Source organism: Coregonus lavaretus (assembly GCF_964263955.1).
Source record: "Coregonus lavaretus genome assembly, chromosome: 13".
In the NCBI taxonomy this organism is placed as follows: domain Eukaryota; kingdom Metazoa; phylum Chordata; class Actinopteri; order Salmoniformes; family Salmonidae; genus Coregonus; species Coregonus lavaretus.
In genome coordinates this window covers 18,383,069-18,406,389 of record NC_140000.1, presented here as the reverse complement: position 1 = coordinate 18,406,389, position 23,321 = coordinate 18,383,069, and the positions used below count along the sequence as shown (strand labels likewise).

Below are 23,321 nucleotides of genomic sequence, written 5' to 3'. Positions count from 1 at the left end.
TCTCTTCCTGTCTCTCTCTCTCTTTATTGGTCTTTTTCCCTTTCTCACTTTCACATATACTGTACGTGTGTTCATGTTTGTTCCTTTTGTCATTCTCCAACCCCAGTATTGAGGTCATCGTATGGATTTTATCCCAAGTGAAGTTCATCTCTCTGTTAAAGAACATACACAGTACAGTGACTGAGCTGCAGCATGAGTTTACATCAGCATGTAGCCCGGTGTGTTATACTGTGTGTGTATGTGTATTGGTGTGTATGTGCGTGTGAGCGTGCGTGCCTGTGTGCGTGTGTGTGTGTGTTTCTGTGCTGGCCTTTTTCCCTTGTGCCAGTCCTATAAGTGTTTATCAGTCACCAACAGACTACCAGTCAGTGAACACAGTGACACTCTCTTCCTGAACACTATCAAGGTTTTGGACGGGTTATATCCTGTTCAAAGCAAAGGCACAAGTTCGGCCCCAAATTGGACCATATTCCCTATATAGTGCACTACTTTTGACCAGTCCTATGGGCCCTGGTCAAAAGTAGTGCACTAAAAAGGGTATAGGATGCCATTTGGAATGCAACCCCATTCCCTGTTAATGACAATTATAGAATACAGAGATATTGCTAGTAAACTGGACATGAGAAGGGTGTTGTTGTTTGTGGTGGTGGTGGGTGCTAGTGGAGAGTGTGTGTGGGTCTGTGTGTGAGTTGACTTTATACCTGCTCGGCTGCCTCTGCTTGGACCATGGAGTTTAGATGTCTCCTCTTTGTTCTTATTTCTTCTTCGGTGGTGCTCATCACTCAATCTGACACGACCACTAAAGGTATGGTGAAATTTTAACCATTGATAGATGACATCGCACAAATTGCTTTCACTTGCAAGTATTTTCCCGCACAAGTGTTATGACTGGTTTACTCAATCGTTTTGAAGCTGAAAACTAATGTGAGATTCTTCTGTAGGTGTTCAGTGGATCTTTTATCAGAAAGTATATGGAAAACATAACATAAAGCATAATCAAGGTAGTATTTTATAAATAAGGTAGTATTTCAGTAGAGGTTTAGAAATATTCCTGTCATTTGGAGGTCAAACCAGGGATACACATCTCTAATCCTTCCAGTCTGGCTGGCTCTCAACTCTCCTTGGCGTTTAATTGGTCCATTAATGCCATTGATTGGGCTTAAAGAGTCCAAAACACACTGGGTCTTCCTGATCTAAATCAGTTACTGATTAAAAAGGAAGGATAAAAGCCTGGGTTACGTTCCAAATGGCACCCTATTCCCTATATAGTGCACTACTTTTGACCAGGGCTCTAAGAAATAGGGTGCCATTTGAGAGTCCTCTAGAAGCAGAGCTGTGCGTCTCTGGGTTAAGTCTGAGTGTTGATTGTGGCTCCAGCACTAGTCACCTCTTATCTCCTCAGGTCTAATCTATCAGTGGTGAGGCCAGAGCCTGATCCAACTGCAACCCCTTCTACTAGCACCTTTCGTTTTTACAGAGCACATAGAGCTGGATAGGTGTGAGCAGCCATGGCAGAAGGTCCCCTGTAAGCCCATTGGAAGGTTAGACCTATCACTATTTCACTCACTTGTTTTTGTGTGTGTTTTTGTCGTCATCAGACCCTGACTGGAGTGATGTCATCGTGACAATGGTTGGCAGGGCAGTCACCTTACCCTGTGTTGATTGGCCTCTCACTGGTTCTGTGAACATTAATTGGAAGATGAAGTCTCCCGGCGTAGACCACTGGAAACTGGTTCTCTCGGCCAATGAGAGGCAGCAGTTCTCAGGCGCAGCCTCAAAGGCTTCCATGCGATTGGTTGACTCACACTTTCAGGAAACTGGGGACTTCTCTCTGCTGATCATCCCCAAAATGGAGGACAAGGGTCGCTACTCCTGTCTGATTAAACAGCAAGAGATGAAACTGAGAGAGAAGATCATACTATTAGCGGTCCTCACAGGTATAGAACTGTGGTCCTGTACACAAAACAGGCTACCGTTACAGTACGTTCATATACATGTAATACACAGTTGTGATGGTATTGATAAAAATATTGTTTATAAATAATTTCATAATTTGCCACAATCAGGTCAGACTGTAGTAGCAATAGTCCACATGTTTTCTATCTCTTATATCCTTTCTCCTATTTCCTACCTCCTTTCTCCTATTTCCTACCTCCTTTCTCCTATTTCCTACCTCCTTTCTCCTATTTCCTACCTCCTATATCGGTCCCAGTCTCTATGTTTCCTTCAGCCACTCTCCCTCAAGACAGCACACTGCGTCTGATGGCAGAAGTGTCCCCCGCCTCCGCCATTTCTGAGGTAACCTGGCTGTCGCCCGGCGGGACACCCCTACGATTGTCAAGGAGGTCAGGGGGGGTGGTCACCAAGCTTCCCCAGATACGCCTCACTGACCAGGGGGTATACATCTGCCAGGTGTACCCGAGGGGTAACAGCAGCACCGCTCTGTTCCCCTTCACTGTGGACGTCCTCGTGGATGGTGAGATATGACGGGAGGGGGAGAGGGGAGGAAAGGGTGTAGTGCCATAATTGGAATCTGGGATGAATCTCAATACTCCAAACAAAGCATTGTATTTACGTCGGCATGGTAATGGCGTTGTTATATACAGTGCATTCGGAAAGTATTCAGACCCCTTGACTTTTTCCACATTTTGTCACGTTACAGCCTTATTCTAAATTGATTAAATCGTTTTTTCCCTTCATCAATTACACACAATACCCCATAATGACAAAGTAAAAACTGGTTTAGATTTTTTTGAAAATGTATTAAGAACACAAAACTGAAATATGACATTTACATAAGTATTCAGTATTTTGTTGAAGCACCTTTGGCAGCAATTACAGCCTTGAGTCATCTTGGGTATGACGCTATAAGCTTGGCACACCTGTATTTGGGGTGTTTCTCCCATTCTTCTCTGCAGATCCTCTCAAGCTCTGTCAGGTTGGATGGGGAGCGTCGCTGCACAGCTATTTTCAGGTCTCCCTAGAGATGTTAGATCGGGTTCAAGTCCGGGCTCTGGCTGGGCCACTCAAGGACTGATGAGGATTTTTCAGCAAACTATGAGATAAACAAGGTTAATCACAAACATGACGAACATGGAGTCAGAATTAAACATGGGTACTCTGTTGCTGGGCAATAACTTAATTGGTTCCTTTCACTGGGTTTGTGTGTGTGTGAAATGGGGATCTGACCTCGGGTCGAATTCCTTGCGCTTACCTAATCCACGGCTGTCCTACCTTATCAGAGACTGAAACCAGACTGTTGCCTTTTGCCTCTCTCCTCAAACAAAGTCCTGAGAGCGGAGCCAGAGTTGAACAGAGTTCAAACTAATCATGAGTAATTACAGCATGACGGGAGGGAAGAGAGGAGTAGTTGGGTGTGGGTATGTTTGAGAGATTGAGTGTGGACCTGCCATGTCCAACAATTAATCTCCAGGTCAAGCCAGGGTGAGCCGTGGTTGAACAGAGTTTAAACTGAACATGATTATTTTTGCATGACAAGGGCTTGATTGATTGAACTACTATTGTTTCTAAACTGAATAGAAGTCAAATTTAGCCGCTATCATGGACTAAGGAAGTGGGCGGAGCGGTCGAGAGGGGGATACTGCGGATAGTGATGGGGGAACCCAAGAGGGAGGGGCTTTAAGCTGAGATGTGGACAAGGAGATGCTTTGCAAATCACCTCGGCTTTGTTTATTTGTAATAAAGTCTATCTTAATTGTACAAAAACTCTGAAATACTTTGATTCTTTGATTAGTATAAGGACGAAATTTGCCACATCAGGACATTGAGACTTTTCCTGAAGCCACTCCTGCATTGTCTTGGCTGTATGCTTAGGGTTGTTGTCCTGTTGGAAGGTGAACCATCACCCCAGTCTGAGGTCCTGAGTGTTCTGGAGCAGGTTTTCATCAAGGATCTCTCTGTACTTTGCTCCATTAGTCTTTCCCTCGATTCTGACTAGTCTCCTAGTCCCTGCCACTGAAAAACATCCCCATGCTGCCACCACCATGCTTCACCGTAGGGTTGGTGCCAGGTTTCCTCAAGACGTGACGCTTGGCATTCTGGCCAAAGAGTTTAATATTGGTTTCATTAGACCAGAGAATCTTGTTTATCATGGTCTGAGAGTCCTTAAGGTGCTTTTTGGCAAACTCCAAGCAGGCTGTCATGTGCCTTTTACTAAGGAGTGGCTTCCATCTGGCCACTCTACCATAAAGGCCTGATTGGTGATGTGCTGCAGAGATGGTTGTCCTTCTGGAAGGTTCTCCAATCTCCACAGATGAACTCTGGAGCTCTGTCAGAGTCACCATTGGGTTCTTGGTCACCTCCCTGACCAAGGCCCTTCTCCCCCGATTGCTCAGTTTGGCCGGGCGGCCTGCTCTAGGAAGAGTCTTGGTGGTTCCAAACTTCTTCCATTTAAGAATGATGGAGGCCACTGTATTCTTGGAGACCTTCAATGCTGCAGAAATGTTTTGGTACCCTTCCCCAGATCTGTGCCTCGACACAATCCTGTCTTGGAGCTCTACGGACAATTCCTTCGACCTCATGGCTTGGTTTTTGCTCTGAAATGCACTGTCAACTGTGGGACCTTATATAGACAGGTGTGTTCATTTTCAAATCAGGTCCAATCAATTGAATTTACCACAGGTGCACTCCAATGATGTTGTAGAAACAAATCAAGGATGATCAATGTAAACCGGATGCACCTAAGCTACATTTTGAGTCTCATAGCAAAGGGTCTGAATAAGAACCCTTCCCTTTTCCACATGTTGTTACGTTACAGCCTTATTCTAAAAATGATTAAATAAATAAAAAATCCTCATCAATCTACACACAATACCCCATAATGACAAAGCGAAAACAGGTTTTTAGAATGTTTACAAATGTATTAAAAATAAAAAACAGTAATACCTTATTTACATACAGGACCAGTCAAAAGTTTCCAGGGTTTTTCTTTATTTGTACTATTTTCTACATTGTATAATAATAGTGAAGACATCAAAACTATGAAATAACACATATGGAATCATGTAGTAATCAGAAAAGTGTTAAACAAATCAAAATATATGTTATATTTGAGATTCTTCAAAGTACATTTACATTTACATTTACGTCATTTAGCAGACGCTCTTATCCAGAGCGACTTACAAATTGGTGCATTCACCTTATAGCCAGTGGGATAACCACTTTACAATGTGTTTTTTTATTTTTTTTTTGGGGGGGGGGGGGTTGGGGTAAGGGAGGGGTAGAAGGATTACTTTATCCTATCCCAGGTATTCCTTAAAGAGGTGGGGTTTCAAATGTCTCCGGAAGGTGGTGAGTGACTCCGCTGTCCTGGCGTCGTGAGGGAGCTTGTTCCACCATTGGGGTGCCAGAGCAGCGAACAGTTTTGACTGGGCTGAGCGGGAACTATGCTTCCGCAGAGGAAGGGGAGCCAGCAGGCCAGAGGTGGATGAACGCAATGCCCTCGTTTGGGTGTAGGGACTGATCAGAGCCTGAAGGTACGGAGGTGCCGTTCCCCTCACAGCTCCATAGGCAAGCACCATGGTCTTGTAACAGATGCGAGCCTCAACTGGAAGCCAGTGGAGTGTGCGGAGGAGGGGGGTGACGTGAGAGAACTTGGGAAGGTTGAACACCAGACGGGCTGCGGCATTCTGGATGAGTTGTAGGGGTTTAATGGCACAGGCAGGGAGCCCAGCCAACAGCGAGTTGCAGTAATCCAGACGGGAGATGACAAGTGCCTGGATTAGGACCTGTGCCGCTTCCTGTGTAAGGCAGGGTCGTACTCTCCGAATGTTGTAGAGCATGAACCTACAGGATCGGGTCACCGCCTTGATGTTAGCGGAGAACGACAGGGTGTTGTCCAGGGTCACGCCAAGGCTCTTCGCACTCTGGGAGGAGGACACAACGGAGTTGTCAACCGTGATGGCGAGATCATGGAACAGGCAGTCCTTTCCCGGGAGGAAGAGCAGCTCCGTCTTGCCAAGGTTCAGCTTGAGGTGGTGATCTGTCATCCATACTGATATATCTGCCAGACATGCAGAGATGCGATTCGCCACCTGGTTATCAGAAGGGGGAAAGGAGAAGATTAGTTGTGTGTCGTCAGCGTAGCAATGATAGGAGAGGCCATGTGAGGATATGACAGAGCCAAGTGACTTGGTGTATAGCGAGAATAGGAGAGGGCCTAGAACTGAGCCCTGGGGGACACCAGTGGTGAGAGCACGTGGTGCGGAGACAGCTTCTCGCCACGCCACTTGGTAGGAGCGACCGGTCAGGTAGGACGCAATCCAAGAGTGAGCCGCGCCGGAGATGCCCAGCTCGGAGAGGGTGGAGAGGAGGATCTGATGGTTCACACTATCAAAGGCAGCAGACAGGTCTAGAAGGACAAGAGCAGAGGAGAGAGAGTTAGCTTTAGCAGTGCGGAGAACCTCCGTGACACAGAGAAGAGCAGTCTCAGTTGAATGACCAGTCTTGAAACCTGACTGGTTTGGATCAAGAAGGTCATTCTGAGAGAGATAGCAAGAGAGTTGGCTAAAGACGGCACGCTCAATAGTTTTGGAGAGAAAAGAAAGAAGGGATACTGGTCTGTAGTTGTTGACATCAGAGGGATTGAGTGTTGGTTTTTTGAGAAGGGGTGCAACTCTCGCTCTCTTGAAGACGGAAGGGACATAGCCAGCGGTCAAGGATGAGTTGATCAGCGAGGTGAGGTAGGGGAGAAGGTCACCGGAGATGGTCTGGAGAAGAGAGGAGGGGATAGGGTCAAGCGGGCAGGTTGTTGGGCGGCCTGCAGTCACAAGTCGCAAGATTTTATCTGGAGAGAGAGGGGAGAAAGAAGTCAAAGCATAGGGTAGGGCAGTGTGAGCAGGACCAGCAGTGTCATTTGACTTAACAAACGAGAATCGGATGTCGTCAACCTTCTTTTCAAAGTGGTTGACGAAGTCATCCACAGAGAGGGAGGAGGGGGGAGGATTCAGCAGGGAGGAGAATGTGGCAATGAGCTTCCTAGGGTTAGAGGCAGATGCTTGGAATTTAGCGTGGTAGAAAGTGGCCTTAGCAGCAGAAACAGATGAAGAAAATGTAGAGAGGAGGGAGTGAAAAGATGCCAGTCTAGTTTTCTTCCATTTCCGCTCAGCTGCCCGGAGCTCTGTTCTGTGAGCTCGCAATGAGTCATCAAGCCACAGAGCTGGAGGGGAGGACCAAGCCGGCCGGGAGGATAGGGGACATAGAGAGTCAAAGGATGCAGAAAGGGAGGAGAGGAGGGTTGAGGAGGCAGAATCAGGAGATTGGAGGGAGAAGGATTGAGCAGAGGGAAGAGATGATAGGATGGAAGAGGAGAGAGTAGCGGGAGAGAGAGAGCGAAGGTTGCGACGGCGCATTACCATCTGTGTAGGGGCAGAGTGAGTAGTGTTGGAGGAGAGCGAGAGAGAAAAGGATACAAAGTAGTGGTCGGAGACATGGAGGGGAGTTGCATTGAGATTAGTAGAAGAACGGCATCTAGTAAAGATGAGGTCAAGCGTATTGCCTGCCTTGTGAGTAGGGGGGGACGGTGAGAGGGTGAGGTCAAAAGAGGAGAGGAGTGGAAAGAAGGAGGCAGAGAGAAATGAGTCAAATGTAGACGTAGGGAGGTTGAAATCCCCCAGAACTGTGAGGGGTGAGCCATCCTCAGGAAAGGAACTTATCAAGGCGTCAAGCTCATTGATGAACTCTCCAAGGGAACCTGGAGGGCGATAGATGACAAGGATATTAAGCTTAAATGGGCTAGTGACTGTGACAGCATGGAATTCAAATGAGGAGATAGACAGATGGGTTAGGGGAAAATTGAGAATGTCCACATGGGAGAGATGAGGATTCCTGTGCCACCACCCCGCTGACCAGATGCTCTCGGGGTATGCGAGAACACATGGTCAGACGAGGAGAGAGCAGTAGGAGTAGCAGTGTTTTCAGTGGTAATCCATGTTTCCGTCAGCGCCAAGAAGTCGAGGGACTGGAGGGTAGCATAGGCTGGGATGAAGTCTGCCTTGTTGGCAGCAGAACGGCAGTTCCAGAGGCTGCCTGAGACCTGGAACTCCAGGTGTGTGGTGCGTGCAGGGACCACCAGGTTAGAGAGGCAGCAGCCACGCGGTGTGAGGCGTTTGTGTAGCCTGTGCGGAGAGGAGAGAACAGGGATAGGCAGAGGCATAGTTGACAGGCTGCAGCAAATGGCTACAATAATGCAGAGGAGATCGGAATGAAATGGACTAAACATCTGGGAAAGGAGAGAGCGGGGCCTCCCTCAGCACAACTCCCAAATATAACTCTCCCAACTTCCACCTCAGAAACTATAATTGTTGTAAACTACAGCGGTTCAATGTTTCTAGGAATAGACTAACTCAGTTTATTCAGCTAGCTAACTAGGTGCAGTATTATTCCGTGAAAATCGTCCGGGCATCAAGTCATATGACGCCACAGCCAGCTAGCATGCCGGACTCCAGCAACACGGTTTAGCGCCAATACTCTGCCACAACAAACCACCAGTGTATCAACACGCAAGCAGATCGTTCGTGTCCGTGTCTAACGTTGTGGGTTAGTCCCAACAGCTTGAGCGAGTCCGTCGTCAACTTATTCAGCCAGTTAGTTAGCTAGAATAGTTAGCAAACTAGCTAGCCATTGCTTTCAGACAAAGAAGAACCCTTCCTTTCACGGCACGAACACACAGAGAGAGCCAAACTAACGTTAACTAGTCACCCATGTCCCAAATTCCTTGAACGACTCGGGCTATCAATATGTAAAAAACAAAACACAAATGTAGGTTATGACTTACCCCTAGCAGCTACTGTTAGCTAGCCAAGTGCAAAGCTAGCCACTGAATTGACTCAGCCAGTTCGCGTCTGTTCACACGGTCGTTCCAGCTATTGTTTACTAGTAGCTATCCAGGTAGCAACAAGCTAGCTAATATTTCAAGCACAGTAGCCACTTGCTACCTAATGTTAACGGTTCAGACAATGAGGTTAGGAAACAGCTGAATGGTAGGCAATTATTGTATGTAATTATTGTAGGCAGCCAGCTGGCGTAATTACAGGCACTCTCAGGCGTGAAATAACTATACCGTTGCTAATAGCTACTCGCCAGCTAGTCCCGGTGGTGGGTTAGCTAGCTAGCTAGCTAGCTTCGTGCTACGCTGGGCACAGCCGAATACAATACTAACCTACAATAATTACATACAACAACCCACAATAACTAACTACAATCTAAATACATAGTTTAAGCCTTACTCGACAAAGCCCAAGCTATGTGTAAAGCCAAGCTTACCCGACGCCAAGCTTACCCGACGACCTAAGTAGCCACCCTTTGACTTGATGACAGCTTTGCACACTCTTGGCATTCTCACAACCAGCTTCATGAGGTAGTCACCTGGAATTCATTTCAATTAACAGGTGTGCCTTGTTAAAAGTTAATTTGTGGAATTTCTTTCCTTCTTAATGCATTTGAGCCAATCAGTTGTGTTGTGACAAAGGTGGGGTGGTATTCAGAAGATAGCTCTATTTGGTAAAAGACCAAGTCCATATTATGGCAAGAACAACTCAAATATGCAAAGAAAAACGACAGTCCATCATTACTTTAAGACATGAAGGTCAGTCAATACGGAACATTTCAAGAACTTTGAAAGTTTCTTCAAGTGCAGTCGCAAAAACCATCAAGCGCTGTGATGAAACTGGCTCTCATGAGGACCACCACAGGAAAGGAAGACCCAGAGTTACCTCTGCTGCAGAGGATAAGTTCATTAAAGTTACCAGCCTCAGAAATTGCAGCCCAAATAAATGTTTCACAGAGTTCAAGTAACAGACACATCTCAACATCAGCTGTTCAGAGGAGACTACGGGAATCAGGCCTTCATGGTCGAATTGCTACAAAGAAACCACTACTAAAGGACACCAATAAGAAGAAGAGACTTGCTTGGACCAAGAAACACGAGCAATGGACATTAGACCGGTGGAAATCTTTCCTTTGGTCTGATGAGTCCAGATGTGAGATTTTTGGTTCCAACCGCTGTGTCTTTGTGAGACGCAGAGTAGGTGAACAGATGATCTCCACATGTGTGGTTCCCACCATGAAGCATGGAGGAGGTGTGATGGTGTGGGGGTGCTTTGCTGGTGACACTGTCAGTGAGTTATTTAGAATTCAAGGCACACTTAACCAGTATGGCTACCACAGCATTCTGCAGCGATACGCTATCCCATCTGGTTTGCCTTTAGTGGGACTATCATTTGTTTTTCAACAGGACAATGACCCAACACAGCTCAAGGCTGTGTAAGGGCTATTTGACCAAGAACGAGAGTGATGGAGTGCTGCGTCGGATGATGCTTCTGATAGTGGTGTCAGCATTCTGTGAGGACAGACGCTGGGAGACGAGAAGCGGGTACAGGGAGTGAATATTTAATATAAACAGACATGAAACAAAACATGTCTGGACAGGGGAAACATAACGACGTTAATGCTGACACCAGAATGAAACTGAGGAAGTGACAGATATAGGGGAGGCAATCAATGACGTGATGGAGTCCAGGTGAGTCCGATGAAGTGCTAGTGCACGTAACGATGGTGACAGGTGTGCGTAATGATGAGCAGCCTGGCGCCCTTGAGCGCCAGAGAGGTGGAGCGGGAGCAGGCGTGACAAAGGCAAAGGGTGGCTACTTTGAAGAATATAAAATATAAAATATATTTTGATTTGTTTAACACTTTTTTGGTTACTACTTGATTCCATATGTGTTATTTCATAGTTTTGATGTCTTCACTATTATTTTACAATGTAGAAAATAGTACAAATAAAGACCCTTGAATAAGTAGGTGTGTCCAAACTTTTGACTGGTACTGTATGTAAATAAGGTATTACTTTTTTTTATTTTGAATACATTTGCAAACATTTCTAAAAACCTGTTTTCGCTTTGTCATTATGGGGTATTTTGTGTAGATTGATGAGGACATTATTTTTATTTAATCCATTTTAGAATAAGGCTGTAACGTAACAAAATGTGGAAAAGAGAAGGGGTCTGAATAATTTCAGAATGCTCTGTAATTGACTAGTATTTATATGTGTTCCCACTATAACCACTGCTTCCACGCTAACCCAAATGCTTTATGTCTCTCCCTTTATCTCTCTCAATCCCTTGTTCCCTCTCTGTCGTTCTCCCTCCCTCCCTCGCTCTCCCTCCCTCTCCCTTGCTTTCTCTCTCTCTCTCTCTCTCTAGGTATGAATGTTGCCTCGTTCACCAATATAAGCCATAGTGAGTGACATCACAGTGTACAGTATACTCTAGTCTAGCTAAAGCACAGAGCCAGCAGCCTCTGGATCAAGCAGCACAATGCAAACTAACCTTACTGAGGGACCAGCTCTCTCTCAGAAACATAACAACATAATCCCTAATGTCACTGTGCACCTCTCTCTCTCTCTCTCTCTCTCTCTTTCTTTTCTTCTGTCTGTTCTGTTCCTCTCTCCACGGCCACCTCTGTCACTCATCCTCCTCTCTATATCTCTCAAACCGTCCCCCCACCACTCTCTCTCTCTCTCTTCATATCTCTCACGTTCTCTCTCTCACTTACGCACCTCTCATTCTCTTTCGCTCCCCCATTCCCCGCTTTCTCTCTCTCTCTCTCCCTCCCCCCTCCCTCTCCTCTCCACCTCCCTAGGTCCTCAGATCTCTATGGCCAGTCTCACCCAGACCCCTCTCACCCTCGCCTGCCCTCCGATGCGGGGCGACTATGTCCTGCTCTACTGGCAGCCCCCAGACAACAGAAACCCCAACGCCACAACCCTGGTCTACGGGTACGACCGCTGGAGGGACCGTACAGAGCAAAGCAAGGTACCACCAGAAGAGGATGTGTGTGTGTGTGTGTGTGTTCATGCTTGCGTGCGTGTGAACTGGGTTCCTCTACAGGTTTCTTATTTCAAAGGGTTTTTTCCTGGCCACTGTGCTTCTGTTTCTGCCTGCTCCAAGGGGTCCAGGCCGGGTTACTGTAAAAGCACTGTATGACAACTGCTGATGTAAATAGAGCCTTTATAAATGAATGTGATTGAATGAATTTGATTGATCTAGACTCATGCCCACCTGAGCCTGGATGGGCCATTGTCTACCCCAAAAGAGGGTTTCTTCTCCTTCCTGCTGAGCCCAGGGCTGAACGACGGAGGCCTGTACATGTGTGAGGTGTTCCTCAATGACAACGTGTTCAGCCAGAGGACCCTGCTTAGCATTCTCCAAGGTACTGAGGGGAAGAGGGAGGAGAGAGGGATGAAAGAGGGAGGAGAGAGAGATGAGTGAAGAGAGAAGAGTGATGTATTTATGTCTGCTATAGAGATATCAGTATTAATAAAAACAAAGACTAAAAATACTGTCCAACTCCCACACACACACACACATACGCACACACCCGTCTGTCCATTTTCACAGCCTTGGAAGGATTTAATAATCAGTGTCCCTCTGGCAGCCATCTCAGCTGCCCAGACATGACCAAGCGATCTGTCACTGTCACCCTGCTCCACACGTCTGTCACAGACATACACATACAGCCCTGCGGACCAATATATTTTTAACCTGCCTCATTATGGGTGTAATTATGTATGATTATACCTGCCACACTCCCGCCAGGCTGTGGGAGGCACACATTAAACACTGTAATCACGGACAGAGACGTGTGTGTGTGTGTGTCTGTAGGGCTTGATTACACCCAGATTGATCCTCATTGGGGTTTGATGAGACATGGGGCATCAGTCACCCTTAGGCGGCACATTAGAAGCAATTCTGTGTAATGAATATATATTATTTTGACCCCTCTCTAATTCACTTATTGTTTTTTTTCTATCTCTCCTTGCCCCCCTTCTCTATTTGTCCCCTGACTTCCCCTTTTATTGGTACTTCCTTCACTCTCTCCTTATCCCTACCCCACATTGTCTTTCTCTTTCTAACTCCCTTGCCCTCCACTCTCTCTCCTCTCCTTCCCCCTTTCTCCCCATCCATCCATCCCAGTGAAAGCCAGACATTATCCATCAGTCCTGGTTCTGACGTGTCAGTATACAGAGCGCTCCCAGGTAGGTAACCATCCCCTGACTGGCAACATTCATCCCTCATCTCTTCACTGTGATAGTTAGCTGATGTGTGGTGAGCTTTCAGGCACAAAATGGCTCCTTGAGCACCTGGGCTGAGTTCATTAGGCACAAAACGGAAAACTGACTGAAACAGGAAACGACTACCTGGACTTGTCCAATTAGAAACACACATTTTAGTATTCTGTTGTAAGTTTTCTATTGCATAGTGCCCTAATGAACACGGCCCTGGTGTATAAAGAACATGCTGTACAGTATAAACCCAATCCACCATCCTCCATCCACCAGGTGAAGCGGGTGGTGTGGAGCCACCAGAACCAGAGTCGCACGCTGAAGTGGAGCTCCTCTGGCCCGGGTCGCCTCAGCACCGAGGTCCCCCTGTCCCCCACCCAGGACACGGCTGGGAACTACACCTGCACCATGCAGCTGAGGAACGGACAGGCGGTCAAGGCTGTTTACACCGTCATACTGCCCCCTAAAGGTGGGGAGAACCAAACTGTCCAACTCCCAAAACAAACATGGATAGTCGAGGTAGACTACGGATTGGGTCTTTAGATCTAAGATCAGCTTACCCTCTCCTAATGATAACCATAATCAGTAGTGCTAAACTGTTCTCAGGTCAGTGTCAACTAACTGTACCTAGCAGGACCAACAGTGGATATATAGGCCTACATGTTTGTCCAAATAAGTTCCTTTACAATGCTTCCTTTCCTTCTTGCTATCATCTTATCCTTTCTTCCTCGCACCTACGCAGTCAGTTCCAGCTGGGGACTGGGCCGGTGTGTTAGAAATGCCAGGGCCGATTTCTGGTCCCAGTCCGCCCCTGGTCAGTTCCCATCAGTAATTCTCATCAGTGATTAACAGAGAAGTTGTAAAACCAGGAAGTTATGTAACTCATCTGTTTGTATGGATACATTTGAGACCTTTAAATATACTTTGCTCTTTAACACCCTTATAGCCAACACCACTATAATCATTATGACCAAATAGGGACTCATCCAAGTCCATGTTCACTGAACATGCACATCCTCTATCAGCGGTCCCCAACAGCACACATATTTGTTGTAGCCCCGGACAAACATAGCTGATTCATTTCTTTGAGGGCCTTATGATTAAGTTGCCAAGTTGAATCAGGTGTGCTTGTCTGGGGCTACAATAAAAAGGTGTAATGTTGGGGGTACTAGAGGACCGGAGTTGGGAACCACTGCTCTAGATCAGTGGTTCCCAACCTTTTTCGGTTACTGTACCACCAACTGAATTCTGCTTTGCCCAGAGTACCCTTGCAGTACCCCCTCATGTGCATTGTACCAGTAAGCCTATGGTCTCATGATTCTTCTCAAGTACCCCCTGTGGATAGGCCAGGTACCCCCAGGGGTCCTAGTACCCCTGGTTGGGAACCACTGCTCTAGATAATAATCCCTTCCCAATAGAGAGAAGTGAACAGCAGGTAAGCTCAGCTGCTAATCCATTAGCTATGTAAACACACCTGCCTGTGTTGATCTATCTCTCCTCTCCTCTCCTCTCCCGTCGCTCCTGTCCTGCAGTGCTGGATGTGTGCCCACTCCAACCTCATCTCGTTATCTCCAGAGACCTGTTGTGAGCTAAGCAATCAGCCCAGAAATGGATGCATTCTAAATTCCACATAAACTTTAAATGTTCCACAATATGGTAGTGAGAATAACAAGAATTGTACACATTTAGAAGACAGAGAAAGGCACTGAATTCTGCGTGCCAAGTATTGACTGAAGAAAACTTCCACATGACACCCAATATGGTCCCATGTCTGATCCATCCACACACCTGTCACGATCGTTTACGAACGAGACGGACCAAGGCGCAGCGTGATAAGCATACATGTTTATTTTAACTTAATAAACACAGGACAAAACAACAAACGAAACGTGAAGTCCAAGGTAGCATACACACAACATACCTTACACGGAACAAGATCCCACAACTAACAGGTGCCAAAAGGCTACCTAAGTATTGACCCCAATCAGAGACAACGAGCAACAGCTGCCTCTGATTGGGAACCACACAGGCCAACATAGATCTAGACATACAAGATCTAAACATAGAAAATCCAACATAGAACCTAACCACAATATATTCACAACAAGGAAAATCACACCCTGACTCAACAAATACGAGTCCTTAGAGTCAGGGCGTGACAGTACCCCCCCCCCAAAGGTGCGGACTCCGACCGCGCCACATAAACATAACAGGGTAGGGGCCGGGTGGGCATTCTGCCTCGGAGGCGGATCCGGCTCAGGGCGTGACCACCACTTACTCTCCACCTCCCTGTTGCGCCCCTGGTCTGGTCTGGTCTGGACCTCGGCGCGCTGCTTCCCCTCTCCTTCCTCCCACGACGTACCAAGCCCTGTCTGGACCCTGGTGTGGGAGACCCCGAACCTGGAGAGTGGCTGACGTCTGGGTCTGGACTGGAACCGCTGACTGGAGCTGGACCCGACGACGGTGGATCGAACTGCTCTGGCTCCGGAGTGGAGCCGCTGACCGTAGCTGGATCAGGCACCGGTGGAGCGGACTGCTCTGGCTCCGGAGTGGAGCGGTTGACCGGAGCTGGACTAGACCCCGGTGGAGCGGATTGCTCTGGCTCCGGAGTGGATCCGCTGACCGGAGTTGGACCGGACCCCGGTGGAGCGGATTGCTCTGGTTCCGGAGTGGAGCAGCTGAAACAGGCATGGGCCGTGCCGGACTGGACACACGCACCATTGGCTTGGTGCGGGGAGCAGGAACAGGCCGTGCCGGACTGGACACACGCACCACTGGCTTGGTGCGGGGAGCAGGAACGGGCCGGACCGGGCTGACGACGCGCACCACTGGCTTGGTGCGGGGAGCAGGAACGGGCCGTACCGGACTGGCGACACGCACCACTGGCTTGGTGCGAGGGAGAGGAACAGGCCGGACCGGGCTGGCGACGCGCACCACTGGCTTGGTGCGGGGAGCAGGAACGGGCCGTACCGGACTGGCGACGCGCACCACTGGCTTGGTGCGAGGGAGAGGAACAGGCCGGACCGGGCTGGCGACGCGCACCACTGGCTTGGTGCGAGGGACAGGGACAGGCCGGGCCGGGCTGGCGACGCGCACCACTGGCTTGGTGCGAGGGGCAGGAACAGGCCGGGCCGGGCTGGCGACGCGCACCACCGGTTTGGTGCGAGGAGCAGGAACAGGCCGGGCCGGGCTGGCGACGCGCACCACCAGTTTGGTGCGAGGGACAGGAACAGGCCGGACCGGGCTGGCGACTCGCACCACTGGCTTGGTGCGAGGGGCAGGAACAGGCCGGGCCGGGCCGGCGACGCGCACCACTGGTTAGGTGCGAGGGACAGGAACAGGCCGGACCGGGCTGGCGACGCGCACCACAGGCTTGGTGCGAGGGGCAGGAATGGGTCGGGCCGTACTGGGAACACGCACCACTGGCTTAGTGCGGGGATCAGGAACAGGCCGGACCGGGCTGGCGACGCGCACCACCGGCCGGGCTGGCGACGCGCACCACAGGCTTGGTGCGAGGGGCAGGAACAGGCCGGGCCGGGCTGGCGACGCGCACCACTGGCTTGGTGCCAGGGACAGGAACAGGCCGGGCCGGGCTGGCGACGCGCACCACTGGTTTGGTGCGAGGGTCAGGAACAGGCCGGACCGGGCTGGCGACGCGCACCACCGGTTTGGTGCGAGGACCAGGAACAGGCCGGACCGGGCTGGCGACGCGCACCACCGGTTTGGTGCGAGGGAGAGGAACAGGCTGGACCGGGATGGCGACGCGCACCACTGGCTTGGTGCGAGGGACAGGAACAGGCCGGGCCGGGCTGGCGACGCGCACCACTGGCTTGGTGCGAGGGACAGGAACAGGCCGGGCCGGGCTGGCGACGCGCACCACTGGTTTGGTGCGAGGAGCAGGAACAGGCCGGGCCGGGCTGGCGACGCGCACCACTGGTTTGGTGCGAGGGACAGGAACAGGCCGGACCGGGCTGGCGACCCGCACCACTGGTTTGGTGCGAGGAGCAGGAACAGGCCGGACCGGGCTGGCGACGCGCACCACCGGTTTGGTGCGAGGGAGAGGAACAGGCTGGACCGGGCTGGCAACGCGCACCACTGGCTTGGTGCGAGGGACAGGAACAGGCCGGGCCGGGCTGGCGACGCGCACCAATGGCTTGGTGCGAGGGGCAGGAACAGGCCGGACCGGGCTGGCGACGCGCACCACCGGTTTGGTGCGAGGAGCAGGAACAGTCCGGGCCGGGCTGGCGACGCGCACCACTGGTTTGGTGCGAGGGACAGGAACAGGCCGGACCGGGCTGGCGACCCGCACCACTGGCTTAGTGCGGGGAGCAGGAACGGGTCGGGCCGTACTGGGAACACGCACCACTGGCTTAGTGCGGGGAGCAGGAACGGGTCGGGCCGTACTGGGAACACGCACCACTGGCTTAGTGCGGGGAGCAGGAACGGGTCGGGCCGTACTGGGAACACGCACCACTGGCTTAGTGCGGGGAGCAGGAACGGGCCGGACCGGACCGTACTGGGAACACACACCACTGGCCTTGTGCGGGAAGCAGGAATGGGTCGGGCCGTACTGGGAACACGCACCACTGGCTTAGTGCGGGGATCAGGAACGGGCCGGACCGGACTGGCGACACGCACCACTTGCTTGGTGCGAGGAGCGGGACTGGGTTCCCTTATAAACCCCCGCTCCTTCTGCTGCCTAACCAGCTCCTCTCGCCGTGCCTCTACACTCTCCTTCTCCCTTATAGCCTCCTCTAGCTCCTCCCTCTGACCAAATAACTCCTGCTCCCTCTGAACCAATAGCCCCCGTAACCTGGTGGCCTCCTCTCCTAACCTGCAGAATCGCCCTGTCGCTGCCTCCTGCTGCCTCGTCGTCCACACCGTGTGCCCCCCCAAAACATTTTCTTGGGGTTGCCTCTCGGGTCTCCGTCGTCGGCACTGTTGGCGCCGTTTCTCCTCTCCTACCTGGGCATCCTCCTTCATCGCCTTCCGGTAGCGGACGGCCTCCTCCTCCGTGATTCTCCCCCAACCGAGGAGGACATCTACTAAAGTCACCTCCTGTTTAATTCCCGGCGTTTGCTCCTGAACACGCTGCTTGGTCCTATTTTGGTGGGATCTTCTGTCACGAACGAGACGGACCAAGGCGCAGCGTGATAAGCATACATGTTTATTTTAACTTAATAAACACACGACAAAACAACAAACGAAACGTGAAGTCCAAGGTAGCATACACACAACATACCTTACACGGAACAAGATCCCACAACTAACAGGTGCCAAAAGGCTACCTAAGTATTGACCCCAATCAGAGACAACGAGCAACAGCTGCCTCTGATTGGGAACCACACAGGCCAACATAGATCTAGACATACAAGATCTAAACATAGAAAATCCAACATAGAACCTAACCACAATATATTCACAACAAGGAAAATCACACCCTGACTCAACAAATACGAGTCCTTAGAGTCAGGGCGTGACAACACCACAGAACATTGCTTTGAATGGGAGTTAAATTGTCTGTTTCATTCCATTCTATCCTATTCTACATCCTTAACCCATTGTTCTGTTGCTTATCACAGCCAGACAGGTTGACCAGAAGTTGCACTACAACCACTATAAAACGCTTCACAGAGCACTGACCTTGTAGTCCTGCCTGCCTTCCTGCCCGTGTGCCTGCCTGCCTGAGTTTATTCACATTCATTGTATCTGAGGAAGGACACAAAACAACAGAAGGATCTGACAGTTGAATGAATCTCCTTATGAAGATGAGCTCCCTACCAATACCCCCATACATCACTGATACCGAGGAGCCATGATGATGACACACAACAAAGCAATGGTTTAACAAGAGTAATGGATATGCAAAGGAAAGTGTTGCATATAGAATGAGCTCTTGCTTGTGATGGCTGATTGAATGTTGTATTGTGGTCTTGTTGTCCCATTTACTCTCTTATTGGGATGTGGGAGAGAAGAGAGGAGTAGGGAGGAAGGGAGGGAGTTGGGAGAAGAGTGAAAGGGGAAGGAGAGAGAGAGAGCAAGATGGGAGGAAAGAATAGTGGAACAGAGGGGAGCAAAGGTTTATTATAGTATAAAAACTGTAAATACTATAGTTCAAAAACCATATTATATACTAAATTAATTACTGTATTGTTTTTGCAGACATTACTGTAGTATTTACTAAGTGTTTTAGTTTTATTATCTTTGACATAGAAGTGGGGGGCTTTCTCCTTGAGGAAACCTACTGGACAAATACTAAAAGAGAAAATGTTCCATAACCTGTAGAACTGTAATCTGAATGGATAGTTCATCGCTTCTGCTCTTTTCTATAACCTGTAGGGAACACAATATATAGTCTATACTTGGCATGTAGGTTTCTCACTCATGGGTGGCACAAATTGGGATATGGGTGATGGCAATGGATGGGGTATATGCAAAAGGAATACTGTAGTATTACTATAGTAAAAAAAAACGGTGGTGTTTTTGTGGACACTAGTGTTTTGCGGACATTACTGTAGTATTTACTTCAGAGTATTTTTTCGGATAAAACTGTAGTATTCTAAACAGTATACTACTAAGTTATATAGTAAGTATTACACATGATTGAGTGATACTACAGTGTGTAAAATATTATTTGACAGAATTCTGCAGTATACTACAATATTATAATGTAAGAACTACACGATCGAGGGATACTACAGTGTGTAGTATATTATTTTACAGTATTCTACAGTATACTACAATATTATAATGTAAGAACTACACGATCGAGGGATACTACAGTATGGAGTATAGTATTCTACAGTATGCTACAATATTCTATAGTAAGAAGTACACGGTCGAGGGATACTACAGTGTGGAGTATAGTATTCTACAGTGTCCTACAGTTTACTACAGAATTCTATAGTAAGGACTATAGTATTCTGTAGTAAACTGTAGTATTTTGTCATGTGGGGAAGTGTGTAAGGAAAGGAAATTAGAGGAGAGCAGAGAGGAAGGAACAAGAGAAGGTGCACCCAGGCCATTGAGGAGTGATGGTATTTACGCCTCGCATCGCTGCACCCAATTACCATAATTCATGCAGGGTTAAAGAAGCTGGCATTGAGAACAGAGCAGGTCAACCTGGCCCGGGTGTGCAAAGCTGTGATCAAGGCAAAGGGTTGCTACTTTGAACAATCTCAAATATAAAATATATTTTGATTTGTTTAACATTTTTTTGGTTACTACATGATTCCATATGTGTTATTTCATAGTTTTGATGTCTTCACTATTATTCTACAATGTATAAAATAGTAAAAATAAAGAAAAACCCTGGAATGAGTAGGTGTGTCCAAACTTTTGACTGGAACTGTAAGTAACAGTAAAATGTTACTAATGGTCACATCGCTGGTATATAAATTAAGAGATATATAAATGAAGATATACACTGGTGACATCAAAGTCTCTCTTATATTGTGGATGCTTGTGAGCAGGTAGTTGTCACTGTGGTAACTGACACCTCCCACACATCTCCCATGTCTCCCTGTTGCTGTGTTTGCAGGAATGATGTCACCTCACCTCACCATGCAAACACACCAGACTACTGTATTCAGGTCGCGTGTGGCACTTTGTCTGTCTACAAATGGCTAATTTGAATACCATGAGCTAATCACATGGTTATGTAATGTAATATGTCTGTCTTCCCTCCCAACCTTCTCTTTCATTGTTCTGTTTCATCCAGAGTACTGTATGGAGTGTGACACAGGATTTATACTGAGTGTCTTGCCATGATAAGAAGTTAGACTTCCAGCAATTAGCTGCAGAGATCTTGGATGAATTTCAACATACCCACATTGACTCCCCCTCCCATCTTGTCTCTCTCTATATAGATAGGACCTCTCTGGAGCTAAACCAGGGAGCAGGCCTGCCCCCTGCTGGGAATGAGACCACACCGCTCACTAATCAATGATCTACAAGTGTTCAATTCATACAACACTCATTAACTTATTATATTTTTCTCTTTCTCACTTATTTCTCTCCTCTTCTCGCAGAGAACACAGCGAGCACTGCTTCTATCTCTCCTCCTCACCCAGAGAACAACAGTGCCTCCCTCCTTCCCTCCCTCCTCTCTGCTTTATTACTCCTGGTGCCCCTGGTTGCCGCGGTTGCCGGAGTGTTGCTATGGAGACAGAAAGACATTTCTCGCCGCGGTGAGTCTTCCGGCGTTTTCTTTTTTGACATCCCTACCTCCTTCGTGTTTTCTCCATTTCTGGACCTGTCAACTCCAGTGAGTGATCTGGGGCATGACATACAGTACTATCAGGTCGACGCAATGAATCTGGCAGTCTGCCTCTCACTGTGTGTGTGTGTGTGTGTGTGTGTGTGTGTGTGTGTGTGTGTGTGTGTGTGTGTGTGTGTGTGTGTGTGTGTGTGTGTCTGTGTCTGTGTCTGTGTCTGTGTCTGTTTCTCCACAGGTATTGAACAGTCTCTCTCCCACTACTCTGGGGAAGTGGAGAATATCTATGAGAATCCTGAGGATGTCAGACAGGTGATGGATTCATGCCTTCTCTGTGATGGATCTCTGTTCTCTTCTCCCGCTCTCTCTCCTCCTTCTGTCTCCCCACCATTTAATTTCCTGTCTCTGGCCCTCTGTTTCTGTCTCTCTCTTCTTCTCTCTTTGTTTTCCCGCTTCTTCTTCTTTACCCCTCATCAAACTCCCTGCCTCTCCCTTTCTCTATATTTCACTACCCCCTCTGTCTATTCCCCCCCCCCCCCTCTCTTTCTCCCTCTCTTTCTCTCACACTCTGTGTGGTTATTAAACACTGTTTTCTCTCCTGTCTCCCTATAGACTTCTCCCCAGGGTTCAGTGTACATGGTGAGTTATTGTGTTCTGTTCTCAGGATCGCAGACACAGGTGTTCCCCTGAGTTTGTGTGTGCGTGGGAAGGGGAGGTTGTAGTGCCCTCCCTTGCTAGTCTTTCCTCTGTGTGTGTGTGTGTGTGTGTGTGTGTGTGTGTGTGTGTGTGTGTGTGTGTGTGTGTGCGTGCGTGCGTGCGTGCGTGCGTGCGTATGGGTGTGTGTGTGTCTCCCTCTGCTGTCAGCAGATATGTCTTCCCACAACCCCCTCCCCTCCCATCAGGCCTGTGGTTAAAATAAACCCATCAGTTCTTAACTGTCAGCCTTACATTAGTGATATTAACAAATCAAATGTGCTCTCCTCTCCCTCCCTCTTGTCTCGCTCTCCCTTCCTCCCCTTCACTCCCTTCTCCTTCTCCCCCCTCTCTCCTTCTCTCTCCTTCTTCTCCCCTCCTCTCTCTCGCTGTATTATGCCCTTCTCCCTTCTCTTTCCCTTCTCTCTCTCTCTCTCTCTCTCTCTCCTCTTCTTATCCTCTTCTTCTCAGGACCTGAAGCCCAGAGGGGAGGATGATGTCTATAAGGAATTGGATGGGTAAGAATTAAAGAGCCCTGGGTCATGCGTGGTGTGTTTGTGTGTGTGTGTGTGTACGGTTCTGTCACAATTTCCCATCTGCCGTTCACATGCCCTCTCACCCCCACCAATCATGTTGCTCTGAACATCACTATGACACTGTCAACCTGCCGCTGCACGTCGGTAACATAATTTCACACAATGCACTGACAGTGAAGTGTGTGTGTGGTTTTGGGTGCGACGTGCAGCACGTCATGTATTGGTGCATACGTTTGTGTGCGTGTGTACCTGTGTGTGTCTGTGTGGTTTAAGAGTGTGATCTCCTTTTAGATACGAATCATGAAGCCTTTGGAGACCTCCACATCACAGGATTTATCAGCAACAGCTTGAAGCAAGATTATCTCACCTCTGTTCAGTATATGGACATCTACACTGCCTTCAAAAAGTATTCACACCCCTTGACTTTTTCCACATTTTGTTGTGTTACAGCCTGAATTTAAAATGGATTACATTGAGATTTTATATCACTGGCCAACACACAATACCAAATAATGTGAAATGGGGAATTATGTTTTTTGACATTTTTACAAATGAATAAAAAATGAAAAGCTGAAATGTCTTGAGTCAATAAGTATTCAACCCCTTTGTTATGGCAAGCCTAAATAAGTTCAGGAATAAAAATGTGCTTAACAAGTCACATAATAAGTTGCATGGACTCACTCTGTGTGCAATAATAGTGTTTAACATGATTTTTGAATGACTACCCAATCTCTGTAACCCACACATACAATTACTACATCTGTAAGGTCCCTCAGTCGAGCAGTGAATTTCAAAC

General features: G+C 48.4%; 1 protein-coding gene across 1 annotated transcript; it reads left to right on the top strand.

The window, feature by feature from the left end:
- Positions 1 to 724: 724 nt before the first annotated feature.
- Positions 725 to 23,153, top strand: LOC311139772 (uncharacterized protein). The gene is made up of 13 exons (XM_084174720.1): positions 725 to 805; positions 1,599 to 1,937; positions 2,213 to 2,476; positions 11,220 to 11,255; positions 11,659 to 11,831; positions 12,066 to 12,228; positions 12,993 to 13,054; positions 13,358 to 13,550; positions 21,112 to 21,270; positions 21,535 to 21,608; positions 21,909 to 21,935; positions 22,461 to 22,507; positions 22,817 to 23,153. Exons 1-13 carry the CDS (start codon positions 727 to 729, stop codon positions 22,827 to 22,829), a joined length of 1,629 nt encoding a protein of 542 aa, XP_084030846.1. The 5' UTR covers positions 725 to 726; the 3' UTR covers positions 22,830 to 23,153.
- Positions 23,154 to 23,321: the final 168 nt, after the last annotated feature.